The sequence below is a fragment of the Leucopleurus acutus genome (assembly GCF_964270905.1).
Source record: "Leucopleurus acutus genome assembly, chromosome: 2".
Lineage (NCBI taxonomy): Eukaryota > Metazoa > Chordata > Mammalia > Artiodactyla > Delphinidae > Leucopleurus > Leucopleurus acutus.
Window position 1 is genome coordinate 41,770,335 of NC_139143.1, and position 15,443 is coordinate 41,785,777.

The 15,443-nt window shown below is 45.3% G+C and overlaps 2 protein-coding genes across 4 annotated transcripts in view; both read right to left on the bottom strand.

Moving 5' to 3' along the window:
* Nucleotides 1–8,107: 8,107 nt before the first annotated feature.
* On the bottom strand, nucleotides 8,108–8,893 carry TMEM81 (transmembrane protein 81; the record flags this gene model as incomplete). The annotated part of the gene is made up of 1 exon (XM_082832313.1): nucleotides 8,108–8,893. One exon carries the CDS (start codon nucleotides 8,891–8,893, stop codon nucleotides 8,108–8,110), a length of 786 nt encoding a protein of 261 aa, XP_082688439.1.
* A 1,536-nt stretch (nucleotides 8,894–10,429) lies between these two features.
* Nucleotides 10,430–15,443, bottom strand: part of RBBP5 (RB binding protein 5, histone lysine methyltransferase complex subunit) — a 36,273-nt gene continuing 31,259 nt past the window's right edge. For 2 of the 3 annotated variants that reach the window (XM_082834356.1, XM_082834354.1), the window contains exon 14: nucleotides 10,430–12,496. In XM_082834356.1, the coding sequence (XP_082690482.1) occupies nucleotides 12,468–12,496 (29 nt within the window). In that variant the 3' untranslated portion in view covers nucleotides 10,430–12,467. The remainder of the gene's footprint in view (nucleotides 12,497–15,443) is intronic. The other variant, XM_082834355.1, reaches the window with a different exon arrangement.

A 15,443-nucleotide genomic window follows, 5' to 3' on the forward strand; every position in this document is an offset into this window, starting at 1 on the left:
TTCATATTCTGCCACAGGATAGAACCCATGCGAGGAATTTTTTTCTTTAAAGCAAGAGGCACCAGACAGTAACTTCCATGATGATACTGAACCCTATGCCTGGGTCCTCTAGGGTGCCTGGATGGAAGGCAGGCCTACAGGAAGAAGGGGGTTTAAACAGGCATCTGCGCATCAGCGGAGATAGCACTCTGGGACCGCATATGGACTCTGCTCCAGAGAGCGGAGTCCTAAGCCCGGGAACACCGGACAGGAACGGGACAAAGCTTAAACAGCAGCATCTCTCAGTCTAAGGAGAGGGCCAAACCTGGGGACCAGGGACTCTCCTACTTTCTCCTCTTAAAGGACAGCACGGCTGGACCCTGACATTGTCCTGGATAACTCCCTGGAGGCCCCTGCCACCTACCTTGATGGCTGAGAACCAGTGCTCTGGTGTCTGAGGCCGGGAGCCTGAGCCCCTGCAGCTCCGGGGGGCGACGCTCCCGACTGCTGGGTGGGAGCTAAGAGGGGTTGAGAAGCTGAGACTCCTGGTGGAAAGGGGCACCAGACTTGGCCTGCGGCACAGTCACAATCAAGGTGATGTTGCCCTCTTAGCCAATACTGCCAACCCAATCCTGTCACCCCAGAGTGACAGAAGCCACTACAGGTGGCTGGGTGACTAAAGGGCTTGTCTTGGGCAGGTCCCCCACCGCACCAAGCCCCAGCCTGCACGGTCCCTTGCGGGTTTGAGTAGGAGGCAGGAGTGCCTCCACCGTCCTCCTCCAGCAAAATGCAGCTGTAATTCTGTGTGTCTGGAGTCAGGAGTCTTCTGAGAAGGGCAAAGGATAAATGCGGCCCTACCTGCTCGCAGGAACGCCCTGGGCCACATGGCGACCCGTCCCCCAGGCTGCCTTGGATGCTCTTTTGCATTCCCCCAGAAGACGAAGGGGTAAATAAATGGGACATCTTAGCTTGCGCTCTGGGTGTATTACCAGTCACAGCACGTCAGAGCTGGAAGAGGCTTTAGACCTCACTGGGCCCAAGCCACCACTCTACAGATGAGGTAACAGAGTTGGAAGGGGCAGGGCCTTCCTCAGGTCACACAGCCTGTCAATGATGGGGCTGGGATAGCACTCTTCTCCAACCTTCCTGTCCCAGGCTCTTTGTCTACCCAGAGGAAGGGGGCAGTGTTGAATGGCTACGACCTGGTTAAGAAGGTGGTTAAGAAGGGCACTGGGCTATGAAAATTCTGCTTCAAGAGGTGCAGGTGGGTGATGGTGGGGTGCTCGGCATGGCTGGGTCCCAACCCAAGGCGCATGCAGACTACAGGAGACCCCAGTCTTTCTTTGCCTTCTGAGCCTAGCTTCTGCTGGGACCTCAATATGCAGTGCTGACTTGAAGCCCCCTGCTCCCCTTGCCCTTGCTCCAAGAAAAGAGGCCAAAGCAAGGCAGGGATTCCCCAAATCCAGGCAGCAGTGGCGGCACAACCAGGAAACTCCAAAGCCTATGTTGTGACAGGTGGCCCTTCACATATAGGAGCAGCGGGACATCTTGTAGGGCACAGGCCCCCTGAGCCTGGTTTCTGTAGTTTACAGTTAGAGCTCTATTTTGTTATGGTTTTTAAATTTTTCAAGTCCTGCTCTATTTTCCTGGGCAGGTTTATGTTGGTGTTTACCCACTACACATTTTTTAAAAATGTAAGCTCACATGCCTTCTCCCTGCCACCACTGAACCTACCAGCCTGCCCCTGGCCCAGGACTGCCTCCTTGGAGCCCTCCAATCAAAACCTCCTCACCTGCTCCCACCCTTCACCCCCATGCGAGGTGCTGGGGGCTCAGCTGAGTGACCATTCTTCCACTGCAGGGACCCAAACTTGTCCTAGCATCCATCCTGGTCCCCCATGGCTGTGATCTGGCCTGTACCCAGCTCTATCAGAAAGGGGATGCTGAAAGTAGAAAACCTCCTTCCAGGGTTTAGCCGATTCTTTCCTCACTGCCTCGGCTGCGGGAGGAGCAGCAAAGGGACAGGTGTCTAGATGCTGGGCCGAGAGGGCTGACCTGGACTGCCACAGGGACTCACCTGTGCAGCTGGCGGCTGCAGCCCCTAAGCTTGCTTGAGGCAAGAGAGAACGACTAAGAGTCTTAGTTCTGCGGAGGCAGACAGACCCTCTGGGAAACCCAGGAAGGGTTTTTCTAACTAGGAGAACTCAGCCTCAGGAAAACGTAAGCCCTGTGCAGGAAGAACTTGTCCGGGGGACACAAAGCTGGACTAAAATGGATGTTCCTGCAGGCCAAGACTCAGGCAGAGTGCTGGTTAAGACTGAATAAGACAGCAGGTGGCTTGAGGACACGCAGGCACGTGAAGGGGAACAGCCCGTTGGTGACGTGGCTGCCCAGGAGCTGGTGTGGAGGCAGAAGAAGAGATCAGACGGCTTCTCAGAGTCCCTTCCTGCCCAAGAGGCCCGACTGTCGCCTTCGCTGCCCGCACGCGCTGAGGCTCGCTCCTGCTGTGGTAACGACTCGATCCTGGATCTCTCCCCTCTCACACGCCAAGCCCCGGACAAGCAACCAAGGGGAAACAGCCACAAACCAGTACTTCACCCTACAGCTCAGTGGCCAGCAAGTGCCTGAGGACTAGGGACAGGCAGCGCTTCAGGGCTCGGGAGAGTCTCCGTTCTGCGTACGTTGGGGCTCAGCCTATAGCGCCCTTTGCCCCAGCCCTGGCTGCTCCAACAGCCCAGATGTATACCTCACCCTTGGGGGAAGGGCAGCTCTCTTCAGGTGGAGTCTCAGGACCCAGCGCGATTGGGTTACCTACTTTCATCCAGGGAATCAAATGATACAGGTGGTCCCAGGGAACAGGAGGGCCATGGGGTGGGGGGGCTCTTTTTGATAAAATGACAGGAGAGCCGTCAGAAAAAACATCTGCAAGGAGACCCTGGACTGAGTAACTGAGGGGCTTCTTCCTTTTGTAGGGACCTCTGAGAAATTTTGACAGCTGTTTGTCTTGGGGTCTAGGGTAGGTGAAGACTGGAGGGGACGCTGCAAGTGTCCGTCAGGGCTGGGATTCTTGGAATCAAAAGGTGCTCAGCACAGGAAGAGTCTTGGAGCTCCTGCCCGCTGGGGCCCCTGCAGCATGCAGGGGGGAGTGACTGCAGTCACAGTCATTTATGGGGCAAGGCTCACCCCAGGCATTCTTTTCCCAGCATACACTGCTGCCTCTTGGCAGTCGCAGGAGCCAGGCTAATCTACTCTGGGCAAGAGCCCGAGCTGGCCCTAGAATGTTTCACTCCCTTCATCTCTTCTCCAGCTAGAGGTCTGTGTGCTTCCGGATCTCAGAATACAACAGCCTACTGGGCTCCTCTGTATTGGAGGGATAAACAGTATCCTCAAACCTGAGTTTGAGGCATAGGTGTAGCTATTTCCCTGGCTCAGACCTAACCTGGGCTTCATCCTGGAGATGAGCAAGGTTGCCAGAGAGGCTCCTGGAGTGGCATGAGGGATTAGATGGGCACTTTTAAGGGACTTCAAAGAGCTCCATGGAAAGAGGTGCTTGGTAGCTGTATATATGGTAATAGGCTTTGGGAAGGCAGGACAATAAAGGGAAACTGGAGAGGAAAAAAAAAAAATGGGTCTGATAGCTTTCCCCAGAGCCCTAGGAAGCCTCATGCCCTCAGATGGGGTGCACCCTGCTTTGGCCCCCAGACTCCAACTGACCCACCCCCTCCAGGGCCTGCATAGCTTAGAAAAGCTCACAGGTGGGCAAGGGTTGGGGCTTCACTGGACCACTGACTTAACTCAGTTTTTGTTAAAATGGACCCGCTCCCACTGACCTACTGTCTGTCTCTCTTACACTTCTTATAATGGTAGTTATTTATTGACTCTGGTAGCAGGCAGTTCTTAAATAAAGACGGTTTCTCAACCTGCTGAGGCAGCTGGCACCAGCTGTGCGTGTTTTTATCCTCAGACTAAAGAGTATCTCCTTGTCCTGTTCTCTAACCCTAGGCTTTTACCCAACACCTTCAGCCTTCACAAAGTCACCTCTAAGGAAGTCACAACACACGGTCCATATTGCTTCATTCAGTCCTGGGAGGGGAGAAAAATTAGGCCAAGCAACTTTAAGGCAGGCCTCAGCAGAGCAGGCATTCTCCTAGGCTGGCTGGCTTTACCTAACAGGATGGGCAGTAAACAGTGCTCATCTGATGGTACTGCTCAAGCTTCCCTGATTTTTAAGACATTTGAGGTACAGGTTTCTCCCGCTCCTCAAAAGTAGAGTGTTCCTATGAAATCTTTCTTAAGCTGAAATGGTGTAAAGCAAAGAAGCAATTACCTTTTTTTTTTGAAACAGTGAAAATCCTTCAGATTTCTTTTCAGTTAGCGAAAACAGGTACTAACGTAGGTTTCTCGTAAAACCAAAGTGGTGGAAAGTGAACTTTCAAAAAGCAGGGGATACCTGTATTGACTCAGCAGTACCAAAGGGAAGTCTTCTCCCCGCGGAGACATAGTGACCCCCACCTGGTGAGAAGGTGCCTCTAGCCTCTGTTCACAACAACCAAAAGAATTTGAATTTCTAGTCACATTTTCCAGCTGCAACACTACCGTGCATTCAACATTTATCACACCTTCTATTACACCTGAGATGCGTGATACACTTATGCAGCTGTGTAAGTGTTCAATTCTTTTGGTGCAAAGCAGGTAGGGCTCCGTGCTGACTGAGCCTGACAGCTTTCTTCAGGGAAGAGGGAAAGCGAGGCGAGGAGAGGCCCCACTACTCGATGCTGAGCTGTGTGCCCAGGGCCTGTTCAGCACAAGAAGCCCAGGCTGACAACGAGCCCCTGACGGGGCCACATAGATAGTGGTAGTTACCACACAGCCTCATCGGGAGCGCTGGCCACTCTGGAGCCCAAATCTTAGTCCAGGCAGCATCTCCTTGATCCTTCAGAGGCAGACCACATGCACAGAATTCAAAGAACTAAATTGGGTTTTGGTCTGCACTAACACATCTGAGGGGGTTTTGTTCTCTTCCCTGTTCAATCCCCTCACATCCTCAGAGTCAAAATTCAAGAGCCCAATGCACAGAGGGCTGTAAACCTAGAGCTGTACAGTATTCCATCCCCTGTTCGTCTACCGTCTTACAACAGTATGCTGGAGAAGTTATTTAGCTCTTCTTGGGTCTCAGTCTTTCCATCTGTAAAATGGGAAACACTGTACCCCTCAACCCTCCTCCCTCCTCGGCAATGTAATATTAATGTTTTACAGTCTTCTCTCAAAGCAGAGCAAGCTCTCTCCTGACTCTTCAGCCAAGTGTCCAAGTCTGAAGTAATGAGCTTCATTAGTGACATTTCCCAACTCATGCATGTCTGGTCCTTCACAGTTTACAGAGACGTTTTACTCACAGGATCTCATTTGATCCTCACAATCATGTGTTTCAAAGAGAAGGCTCAGTTAGCTTGCTCCATTACACAGTCAGTAGCAGGAACACGACAGGTCTTCTGAGTAACATCCTATCTGAGGTAGAGAGAATGGGTGAAAGGGTGTGTGGAAATTTTAAGATCTTTTCAAAATAAGAGCAATAGTTAAAGACTCCCTATGCATGAGTCTAAGCCAGTGGTTCTCAACCTTCGCTATATATGAGAATTACCTACAAAACTTCTGAAAAACAAAGATGCTTCGGAACTCATGATTTACATATACCTAGGACACTCAAACAGCCTAGAAGCAGTGACTCCCCAGTGGCAATGAGCACATCTAGCACCCAGACCATGGTTTCTAAATACTACTCCCCACACTAAAAGGACCAAGAGCCCCTTGGAGAAACAGAGTCCCTCGGAGAATCTCCCTTGGAGATTCAGGTTTGGAGAAAGGAAAGTCCAAGTGTGCATCTGAGGCATCTTGCTATAGCAAGGACATGCTCAAAGTCAAGTGGGACCACACCAAAAGGACAAAGGAGTTGGCTTGAAGGGACTTCTGGCCAAAACTGGGAACAATCTGAACATCAAAAATATGACAACAGTAATGGATTATATATAATTCACTGAATATAAAACAGAATTCATTGAAACGTCAGAAGAATAAAAAGAATAGCATTTCTTTACAGAAAAATGCAGGGTAATAAATACAAAAATGAATTTAAAGAATCCATCATTTTGCAATCCCCAGCACGTAATAATAAGGCAAAGACCACGAATGGATTCTAAAACGCTTGTGAACGTTTTTTAGAAACCAGATAATCACAAAGCATCACCCCACAGATTACAAAAGGAAAACATATACAGGTCCACCACTGGAGAGATCTGGCAGTCACCACCTTAACCAAACGATCAAGCTTAGCATCAACCATGGGTCACCCTGACATTGTGCCTCCCGAGGTCACGCAATAAGTACATATTATTTTCGCTGGGCTCTTGTCAAAAATGTTTAAGATTCATTCCTCAGGAATCTACTCATGAGGAAATAATTGTGGGACACTATGCAAGACAAATGGCCTCTTCAATATGAATGTCATGAAAAAAAGAAAAGTAGGGGATCTGTTGTAAAATAAGACTTAAGAGAAATAATAATCAAATGTAATACGTGAACCTTCATTTGATCCTAGATCAAACATCAAGTTAAAAGTTCTAAGATTTTAGAAATTGGGAGAAACGAAGTATCAACTATTTGTAAGATTAGGAAACTGTTAGTGTGATGAAGTCATTGTAGTTATACAGGTGAACGTCCTTATTAGGAGATGCATACATGATTTAGGGGTAAAAGGTCACAATGTCTGTGACTAGCTTTCAAGTGCTTCACATAAAATCAATATGTATTTAGAGAGGAAGAGAACTGGAGCAAAACGTTTGCAATCCGTGAATCCAGTTAAAGGGTCTGTGAATGTCATCAAACCTTTCTTTCAACTTTTCTATGGGCTGGACTTTATTTTTATATATAAAATAGAAGAAATAACAGAGATCCACTGGTCATAATTTAAATTGAATTAGCATCCTCAGGTTAGGGCTCAGGAATCTTATTTTTCAAAAGCTCATTCGGGTGATTCAGACACACGGCCAGAGAAGATAACCACTGGTCCAAGTCTTGTTTCTGCTACTTCCTCTGTGCTGAGAAAAAAGTGAGGGGAAGAAATGCTAATTATCTCATATAGAATTAGCTCAGCTGGCGGCCCAAGAGCAATTTCCCTGATAGTTCCACAAGCCAAGGCAATTACCTCAGACACAGTCTGAATGGCCTCTGAAGGTCTTAAGATTGGTTTTCCTGTTGAGGAAGGAAGGTACTAGTCCTCCGTTACGGGGCCTTGGCTGCTGTAAGAAACCTCCAGCAGCACAAGCTTCAGGGCACTGAAAGAGCTAGAAGGACAGGAACAGGGAGCAAGCCTAGGAACTGTTCAGGGGCAATCTACCAGCTGAAGAATCCAGTGTTTCACCAGGAATTCAACTTAGCACTGAGCACAAAGGTTTCACCTGGGAGTGTATAAGGGGTGCAAATAATTTATTAACATTTAGTGACTGTCTCTTACATACCTGAGTCAGAAGTCATTACTAACACCCTCGGCTCTGCCACACATGGGCATATGCCCCCAACAAAGCGATATGTTCAATGTCTATTCTAAAAACGCTGGTGTAAGTTTAACCCCAAACCAGACTGATTATGGGACAATTTAAACAACTGCAAGAAATTTTAAACTAAAGGGCAGAAAAGGTTAGGTTTCCATACAGCTACTGGGAATTGTTTTTATTGAAGAGGAAAAAAACACTTTCACTAGAAAAGCTATTATATCCTTCTACACGATTATACTGCTCGGAAGGGAGATCAAGGTAGGGAGGCATACAAGTTGTAAAGGGTAGAAAATGAATGCAAACTTGGAAGACAGAACTCTTCCCAGGAGCAGGGAGATGCCTGCAGTCAGGTTTCCTGGGTACCTAGCGGGCAGGGAAGATCTGGAAGAGATCCATCTGGAACACAGAGTTAGGGAATATTGCCCACAGCTACCATGATGTTGCCCCGCATCACAACCCCCACTCACTCCTGTGGTAGTGGAAGCCCCCCCTCTTAGTTAATCCACAATCCGGCAGGCAGAACACTCCCCTGAAAAGCTAGTTTGGCTTCCTGAGCAGCCAGCCCTTCGGCAGCAAGGTTTGTCAGGTCTCAAGGATGGCACTGCTGTGGATCACCCTCAGTCCACTGCACAGGGCGATGCTCACCAACACGCCACCAGTCACACCACTGGCAATTCCTATCCCCACAGCTATGGTCACCTTCTTTTTCCACGGTGGGCGCTGAGGCCTGGAATAGTTGTCCAGATTCACTTCCAGGCCCTCATCTACTAACTTCTGATCCTCAGTAAGGGACTGATGGAAATTCAGGTTCACCAAGTCAGGAGGGAGGACCCTCAGCCCGAAATAGAGCCTCTTGACAAGTCTCAAGTTCTTTAACAGCTGCACGTCACACCGGTAGGTCCCAGAGTCATACTCCTGAGCGGACTGAAACTTTATAAAGTGGGAACTGGCTCGGAAGGGTTTGAAGACTTCATCATCAGTTGAGATGATAGCCCGAGCAAGTCTCCAGGTGAATCGGAAAGCTTCCTGTCCAACCTCCAGGATGTCTGAACTCAGACAGCTCAGCTTAAATTCCTGCCCTATGAGAACGGTGAAATGGAGCATTCCACAGATCCAGTTGGTCAGACATTCCAAGCGCTGAGACTTACACTTCCTTCTCACTCCATCAGGGCCCACCTCACAGACGGTCTCCTCCTTATAGCCAAGGCCACAGGTGACAGTACAGGTTGTGGCATTGACAATAACTTTCCCCACAGCTTCTTGCAGTTTCTCAGGAATGGCCAGTGTTTTAGGTAAAGTCACCACCAAAGGGAGATAGAAGGCCAACACCAGGTTCCCAAGGATGAAACTAGTGGCCAAAGTCTTCATGTCTTAGTAGGCATTTCACCACCCTCAGCCAACACCCGACGTGTTCCAGCTAAATCCTCCACAACGTAATTTAATTCCTTCGACATGAGATAGCCTTCAAAGTCGAAAGATATGATGCATGCATTGTCAATAAAACAATACAACTTAATAAAAGTCCAGTCCTTATTAACAGGTGAGGCCACACGGCAGAAAAAATGTCACAAGGTTGTTGCTTTACTATCACTACTTGTTAACAACCACCTTACCAGTCTTCATTCTTTTCCCATCCTTTTAATGCATTTAAGTCCACCTCTTGGGAAACAAAGATGAAAAGACTTCAGAAGCTGAAGTGAATTTCCAAATTACCTCAATGTATAGTAAGGCTGTACCATTCCTCACCCTTTCCCCTCCCCTCCAAATTGTAGGCTCTGAATTCAAAGGTTTCAAAATACCAGCTAAATCTGCCCAAATAAGAAATCAAATATCAAGTCTAAAAAAAAAAAAAAAGAGAGGATTAACTTGAATTAAGTTATTATTAACTTTAAATGCTCCTAAACCTTCTATAAAAAGGATTAAGAACTCTGGACTGAGAGGCAAGTGATTTACCCTTCCTGAATTTGTTTCCTCCTTTGTAAATTAAGACCTCCTTGCCTATTTCAGGAAGGTCACTTTGAGCATCAAAAGTGATAAACTGTACATGAAAACACTTTGTAAAGTGTGTAAGGAATTTTAAAAAGAAATGAAAATTCATGAAGGCAAGGGCCAAACGGGCTTTTAGAATCAATGCTTAGCAGCAAGACAGGCGATGTTAAATGCAGCTCCTCTCCCACTTCTAGGCACTCTTCCTTCCTAAAGGTACCGAAGATATATTCTGGGGGAGAGGATATATAATTCTTCCTGACTCTCAGTCCAGTCCCCCCAACCCCATAGAACGAGAAAGGAGCTCATCATTCACTTGGGTCAAAGTTGCTATGCAACAGCTATGATGTCAAAAAAGATTCTCAGTCACATAACAGGATTAATAAGTAGACACTCAGATTTGGAGATGATTAAAATCAAAGACTTAAATAGACTTTATGAAACATCTTATTCTTTAGGAGACAATAAGTATTCGATGGATTTCAAGGCTATTTAATCTAGGGAGAAAAAGTGCTAATGAAGAGGAATTTATCTGTACTTACACTTTAAGAAAGGTCCTTGGAAGGCAGGAACTTCCTGGCAAGAGTTTTTGTAAGCTCCACAATGTCTCCTAGCACTGAGGCCTCTACAGAGTAGTTATACACTTACTGAGCTAAGGAATTGGAAGAGAGGGCATTCCTACATGATCCTTTTTTCACTAACTTTTTGCTTGAATTGCTTCTTTATATTCTTGTCCAAAGGCAGGTATCTGGACTACCTGGCCACTCCTTAGCCCTTCCAGCTGTTATTTCTACACGGAGAAGATCTAATATCAACAAAGTAAGCTGCATTTTCTGTTGTACAGAGTGAAGTGGCCGGTGACTTTCAGAAGTGATCAGTGTCTACAAACACACACCTACACCTGTTCTTTAATAAACATCAGGTTTTATTTACAAAGCATTAAAGCTTCAGCAAGAAGTACCCAAGGCTAAGTCTCATCTCGTACAAAACTACAGAACATTAGAAAACAAAACACTGGGGGGTGGGCAGGTGACAAAAGGGAAAAAGAATATGCATATATTGTACAAATCGAGAAAATCAAACTGAAATAGACAGAAGGTTTTAGGAGCTGAAACAAATTCCAAAAGCATAAATAATTATTAGGAGCTGCTGCCAGAGACACTCTGACAGGGCTGAAGTTGACTTTCTCAGTAGCCGGTTTAGGAGGTGGACAGAGCTTGAACATCCCAATGCTCAGGCAGAGGACCCCCAGCTACTCTGCATGTGGAAATAAGGCAGACACCTCTTGTATCACACAGTTTGCATACTACTGCACTGTACAGTACAAAGAGAAACAAAATGGAAATAATGTCTGCAAAACAAAAACATGTCTAGTGACCCACCTACCAGTCTCAACCACTGGTCTAATATGAAATAGGAAACGAAATTCACAAAATGAGCATCTGAGGAAAAAGCAGTGGCATCTAAAAATATAGACATTTTGCCACTGAGTCAGGGAGAGCTCTTGCTTCAACTACTGAACGTTTTGGTTCTAAAGATGGAATGGAAGAGGCTCTTGCTGATGTGTTCTACTTTGATTTCTATGCTAAAATCCAAAAGGTAATCACCTCGTTTGGCTACCTATCGGAGCAACCACCAACTGACAGAGATTTCCCAACAAGCACAGTGTTTAACTCTCCTTTGAAAATACCGTGAAAATGATGATCCAGATTAAGCACTTCCAGGCAGCTCAAAGCTCTGCTCAAGAGAGGCTGGAGAGGCCCCTCCCGCCACACCTGGTTTCGTCACTCTGGATTTTCAGAGAATTTCAAACACCTAGTGTACACATCCATCCAATCTGCTACTTTTTATACAAAGAACAGCAAAAGCAAAAATTAAAATTTTTTTTTAAAAAGCTAAGCAACCTTTCACAGAAAGGAAGTGACTGGAAACATGTAGGAAGGAAAAGGGGTGTGGATACAAGGAGGGGAAATGCAATGACTGATGGGAAGGACAGATGTCCACGAGCAATGATAAAAAAAAAAGGTGCTTAGATTTTTTGATTTGAACTGTGTTGTCATTGCTTTGATTTTGGACGGTTTTATTTTAGTCCTTGCATAGATTCCCCCACCCCCAGCAAAAAAGAAGTCTGCTGAGAGACACCTCGGTTTGTTTCTGGCTCTGGAAGCCAGTACAGGTAAAGCAATATAAACTACTGATGATTCTTTGCTGGAGACAAATGAACTAGCTATCTTCAAAAACCATGATTAATGAGAATGAACCAATACTGGAGGGAACCATGCAATGAAAAGGATACAAAGAAAAACCTGACTCTCTTATAGCTCAACTTCTGGAGCAAAATGTTACAGTATGTGAACAAAGAGGGGGCCTTTCTTATCTTTCTTTCCTTTTGGAAAATCTGAAATCTTTCCAGCACTTTCTTTTCTGCCCATCTTTGTAATACAATATGGAAATATAGGAGGTATCTGGTGAGTGGGTAAGTTTAAAAATGGAAGAAAGAATGTGCAACAGACGTTTTTCTAGGATACAGGCAGCAAAATTACAGATAAGAACAAGTCACTCAAGGACGTGCACTGTGGAGGGAAGGAAAGTAGGAGATAGGAAATGACAGGCCGAAATGGTGCTGGGTACAGTAAAGACAGACAAGCAAAACAGGAATCTCTTCTCCAGCAACATAACAAGCATTAAAGTTTAAATGAGTCAAAACTCCTGTTTGATGTCTTCACAAATCCTCATTCCTGAGAGCCTATTTGGACTTATGCTTGAAAGGGAAGGGGACATATATTCTTCTTCCTTAATTCAATTCTTCATTCAAACATAAAATTCACTCCTTCCACCTCCTGGGTGGAAGACAGAGGCCTTTGTTTTAAATTAAAGTCAATCTCAAATGACTGACCACAGTGTCCAGAGGCCACACGATGGCAAAGTAGGGAAGAACAAAGAACTTCAAGGGCCTTCATAACAGTTCTGAGATCGCTCCCCCTGCTAAAGAGATGAGACATAAAAAGATTTCTTTTAGCATCAACTTAGACCAGTTACTTTCAAGAACACAAATACAGATGCTGGATGATGCATTACAAGCACACATGGGCTAAGAACTTCCCCCCTTTAAGTTAAAACCAACTCCAACTCCCAATTACTCTTTACTGAAGCAACAAATAATCCAAACCCCACCCCCTCCCTCAGTACTTTTCTCAGCACTGCCCCAAAGGGAGAAAAAAAGGCAAAATGATCAGACTTCTACACATTTTCCAAGCTTCTAACCATTCTCCAAGGTGTTAACATACAATGCTTCACATTCCAAAAAGTGCAGTTAAGTAGAGGAAAGGAAATTCTAGGGTACTACTGCCTCTTTCAATCTTTCATATACTAAACTAATTCGCCACTAAATGATTAAAGGTGAGCAACAAACCCTTTTCCAAACACCCTTGTTCCTTAAATGATACTCTCAGCTCCTCAGAATCCCAAATATGGTGAAATGTTAATGAAAACTACTGTTGGCATTTCTATGCGCCAACAACTGATCAATTAATAAAATCCTAAATAGTAAAATCAAATGAACACTTCCCTGATTACTGCATAGAAGCTGTTCAAGCTCTGAGGGACATCCTTAAATGGGTTGCTGTGAAATATTAACTAGGAAGTGTAAAAAGAGATCAAGGTGAAGAAAGTCCTCCCAGTGTCATCTGGAATGGGGAAGAACATTCCACTTGAAGGTAAAATAGTTAAAAATAATTGCCCAAGTTGTAAAAAAAAAAAAAAAAAAGTACCCATTTATAAACCTTGCTTTTAACCTGATTTTAAATAAGTTCAAGCACAGATGAAAACTGGCAATAAAAATAAATTCCAATTTGCCTGAGAAGAGACTGAAATTATGAGATACAAACTCTCCTGGATGCTACATGTTAAAAATCAAATTTAAACTTTATATAGTTCAGTAAGATAAAAAGTATATTTAAGCATCTGTTTTTCAGATTCAACATAAAATGTAATAATTAACTTCTTGAATTGATTTTTTTAAAAATCGTGAGATAAAAGAATCTACTCCACAGGGCTCAGTAACAGGCCTTTAACACTTTAAGGCTAGCTTCTCTGATTGTTTCCACAGGTACTCTGACCAATCTAGGTTAACAGTTAAAAAAAAGACAACATTGACATTTTAAGCCTAACTCATGAGAGGAAAAAGTGGCTTGCATTAATAATGGGCACTCAAGATGACTAATGAGCTACATCATTATACTGATTATCTGAGGTCAGTTAATGTTTTTTCTTTAATCGCTCTCTTTCCTGTGAACAGACCAAAAACAAAGCTTGTTGAGGCATCAGGCAACAAACCAATACCAGAGCAAGCAAGTCTGTGACCAAGATAAGATACACAGCAACAGCAACAAAGCAGAAGATCTCCAGGCTACTTAAAAATCTGCCCCAAGTATTATTTAACCGCAACATGACAGAAATCTCCAGTAATATAAAATTAAGAAAAATTCAGCTAATGGTAAACAGCTGTTATTGGTACCTCCCCAAAGCAGCCAAGCCAGGGTGGCTTAAGAAAACACTTAATTTTCAAACATTACCTTAGTCAGCTAATAAGACCACACAGAATGAGAATACCCAACTAGCCATCTAAAAATATGATTTTAGCAGGAATTCATAAATTAGTCTTTGAGAGACTGATCATTTTTCAAAAAGGTGGGGGGAAGCCCCTACCAATCATTTAAAACAATCAGATTCAGCAAGTGAACAGAACATAGTTCAGAGGCCCAGGGTGGGGGGCCAGCACCAGGAGGGCAGTGGTGCAGCCAAAGGCAGGGAAATCAGCGCGGGGCCTGTCGGCCCCCAGAAGCGGCACCTCTGCTCAGTTTGGCCTCAACAGACCATTCCCTTCATGCCCACCATCCCACAAGGCCTTTAGACCACATATGTGACAGACCACAACTTTGTCACACTTGCTACCGAGGGTGTTTACTGCCAAGGAGCCCTACTTCTAGGGCAATCTTTGAGCGGTCACAGGGCAACCGGGACACTGGTGGCTCTGCTCACATCTCAAGTTTCGATCCTGAGGACTGTCCTCTGCAGAGTATCTAATAAGGTAACCAGGGGGAATCTGATAGATGGTGCTATGTCGATCTGGACTTTCTGAAAAGTCCCCGGCTCAGGGTTACCCTTAAGCTTCACTGATGGGTCCTCCCTCATCACAGAAAGTGTGTCTTCGTGGATGTGAGTCCACTGGTACTGTTCAGTACTGATGAGCTGTTTGATAGGGAAGAATTTTCTACAGCCTCAGATTCCAGATGGCTAGATTACTTCTATTGGCGGTCTATGTGTCTTCCAACTGTCGCCTGAAATGCATAATCTCCTGTTGCAACATGCAACAGACTATAGCAGCTTTGTCAGGCCTATCAGGGCTTAGTGAACAGTTTCTTCAGTAACTGATGAATTGCAGATATTAACAAACAGTTGGCATTTATCTAACTTGAGCAGTAGCCTACACCTACAATCTGCCTTCAAATGATTTGGCTCTAATACAAAAGCAGGGCATTTGCGGGGAGGTCCACAAAGCACTGAATCTATAAATACACCCATCAGACTGAACTAATCTTTCAAGATGGTTCAGCCTCAGCCACTGAGGATCAGGATTCATTTCTTAATATCTGGTGGAAAATCCACAGTGACAGCATGCTGCTTTTTACTGAAACTCTCCAAGGTGTGGAAGAACGTGAGACATAAAGAGTTTTTATTACCTCAGAGGCCTGGGGGAGCTATGTGAAAATGAACAGCATGTGTCAGCCAGCCTCTGCCTGCTCTGGGCCCTCCAAGCTGAAAATGGTATTGGATGAAGCACCACCCTCGCCCGAAGAAACCCACACAAAAGGTATGACAGGTTGTCCTGAAACTGAGACTTCTAATGGCGCGCTATATGATACTCAGTTTC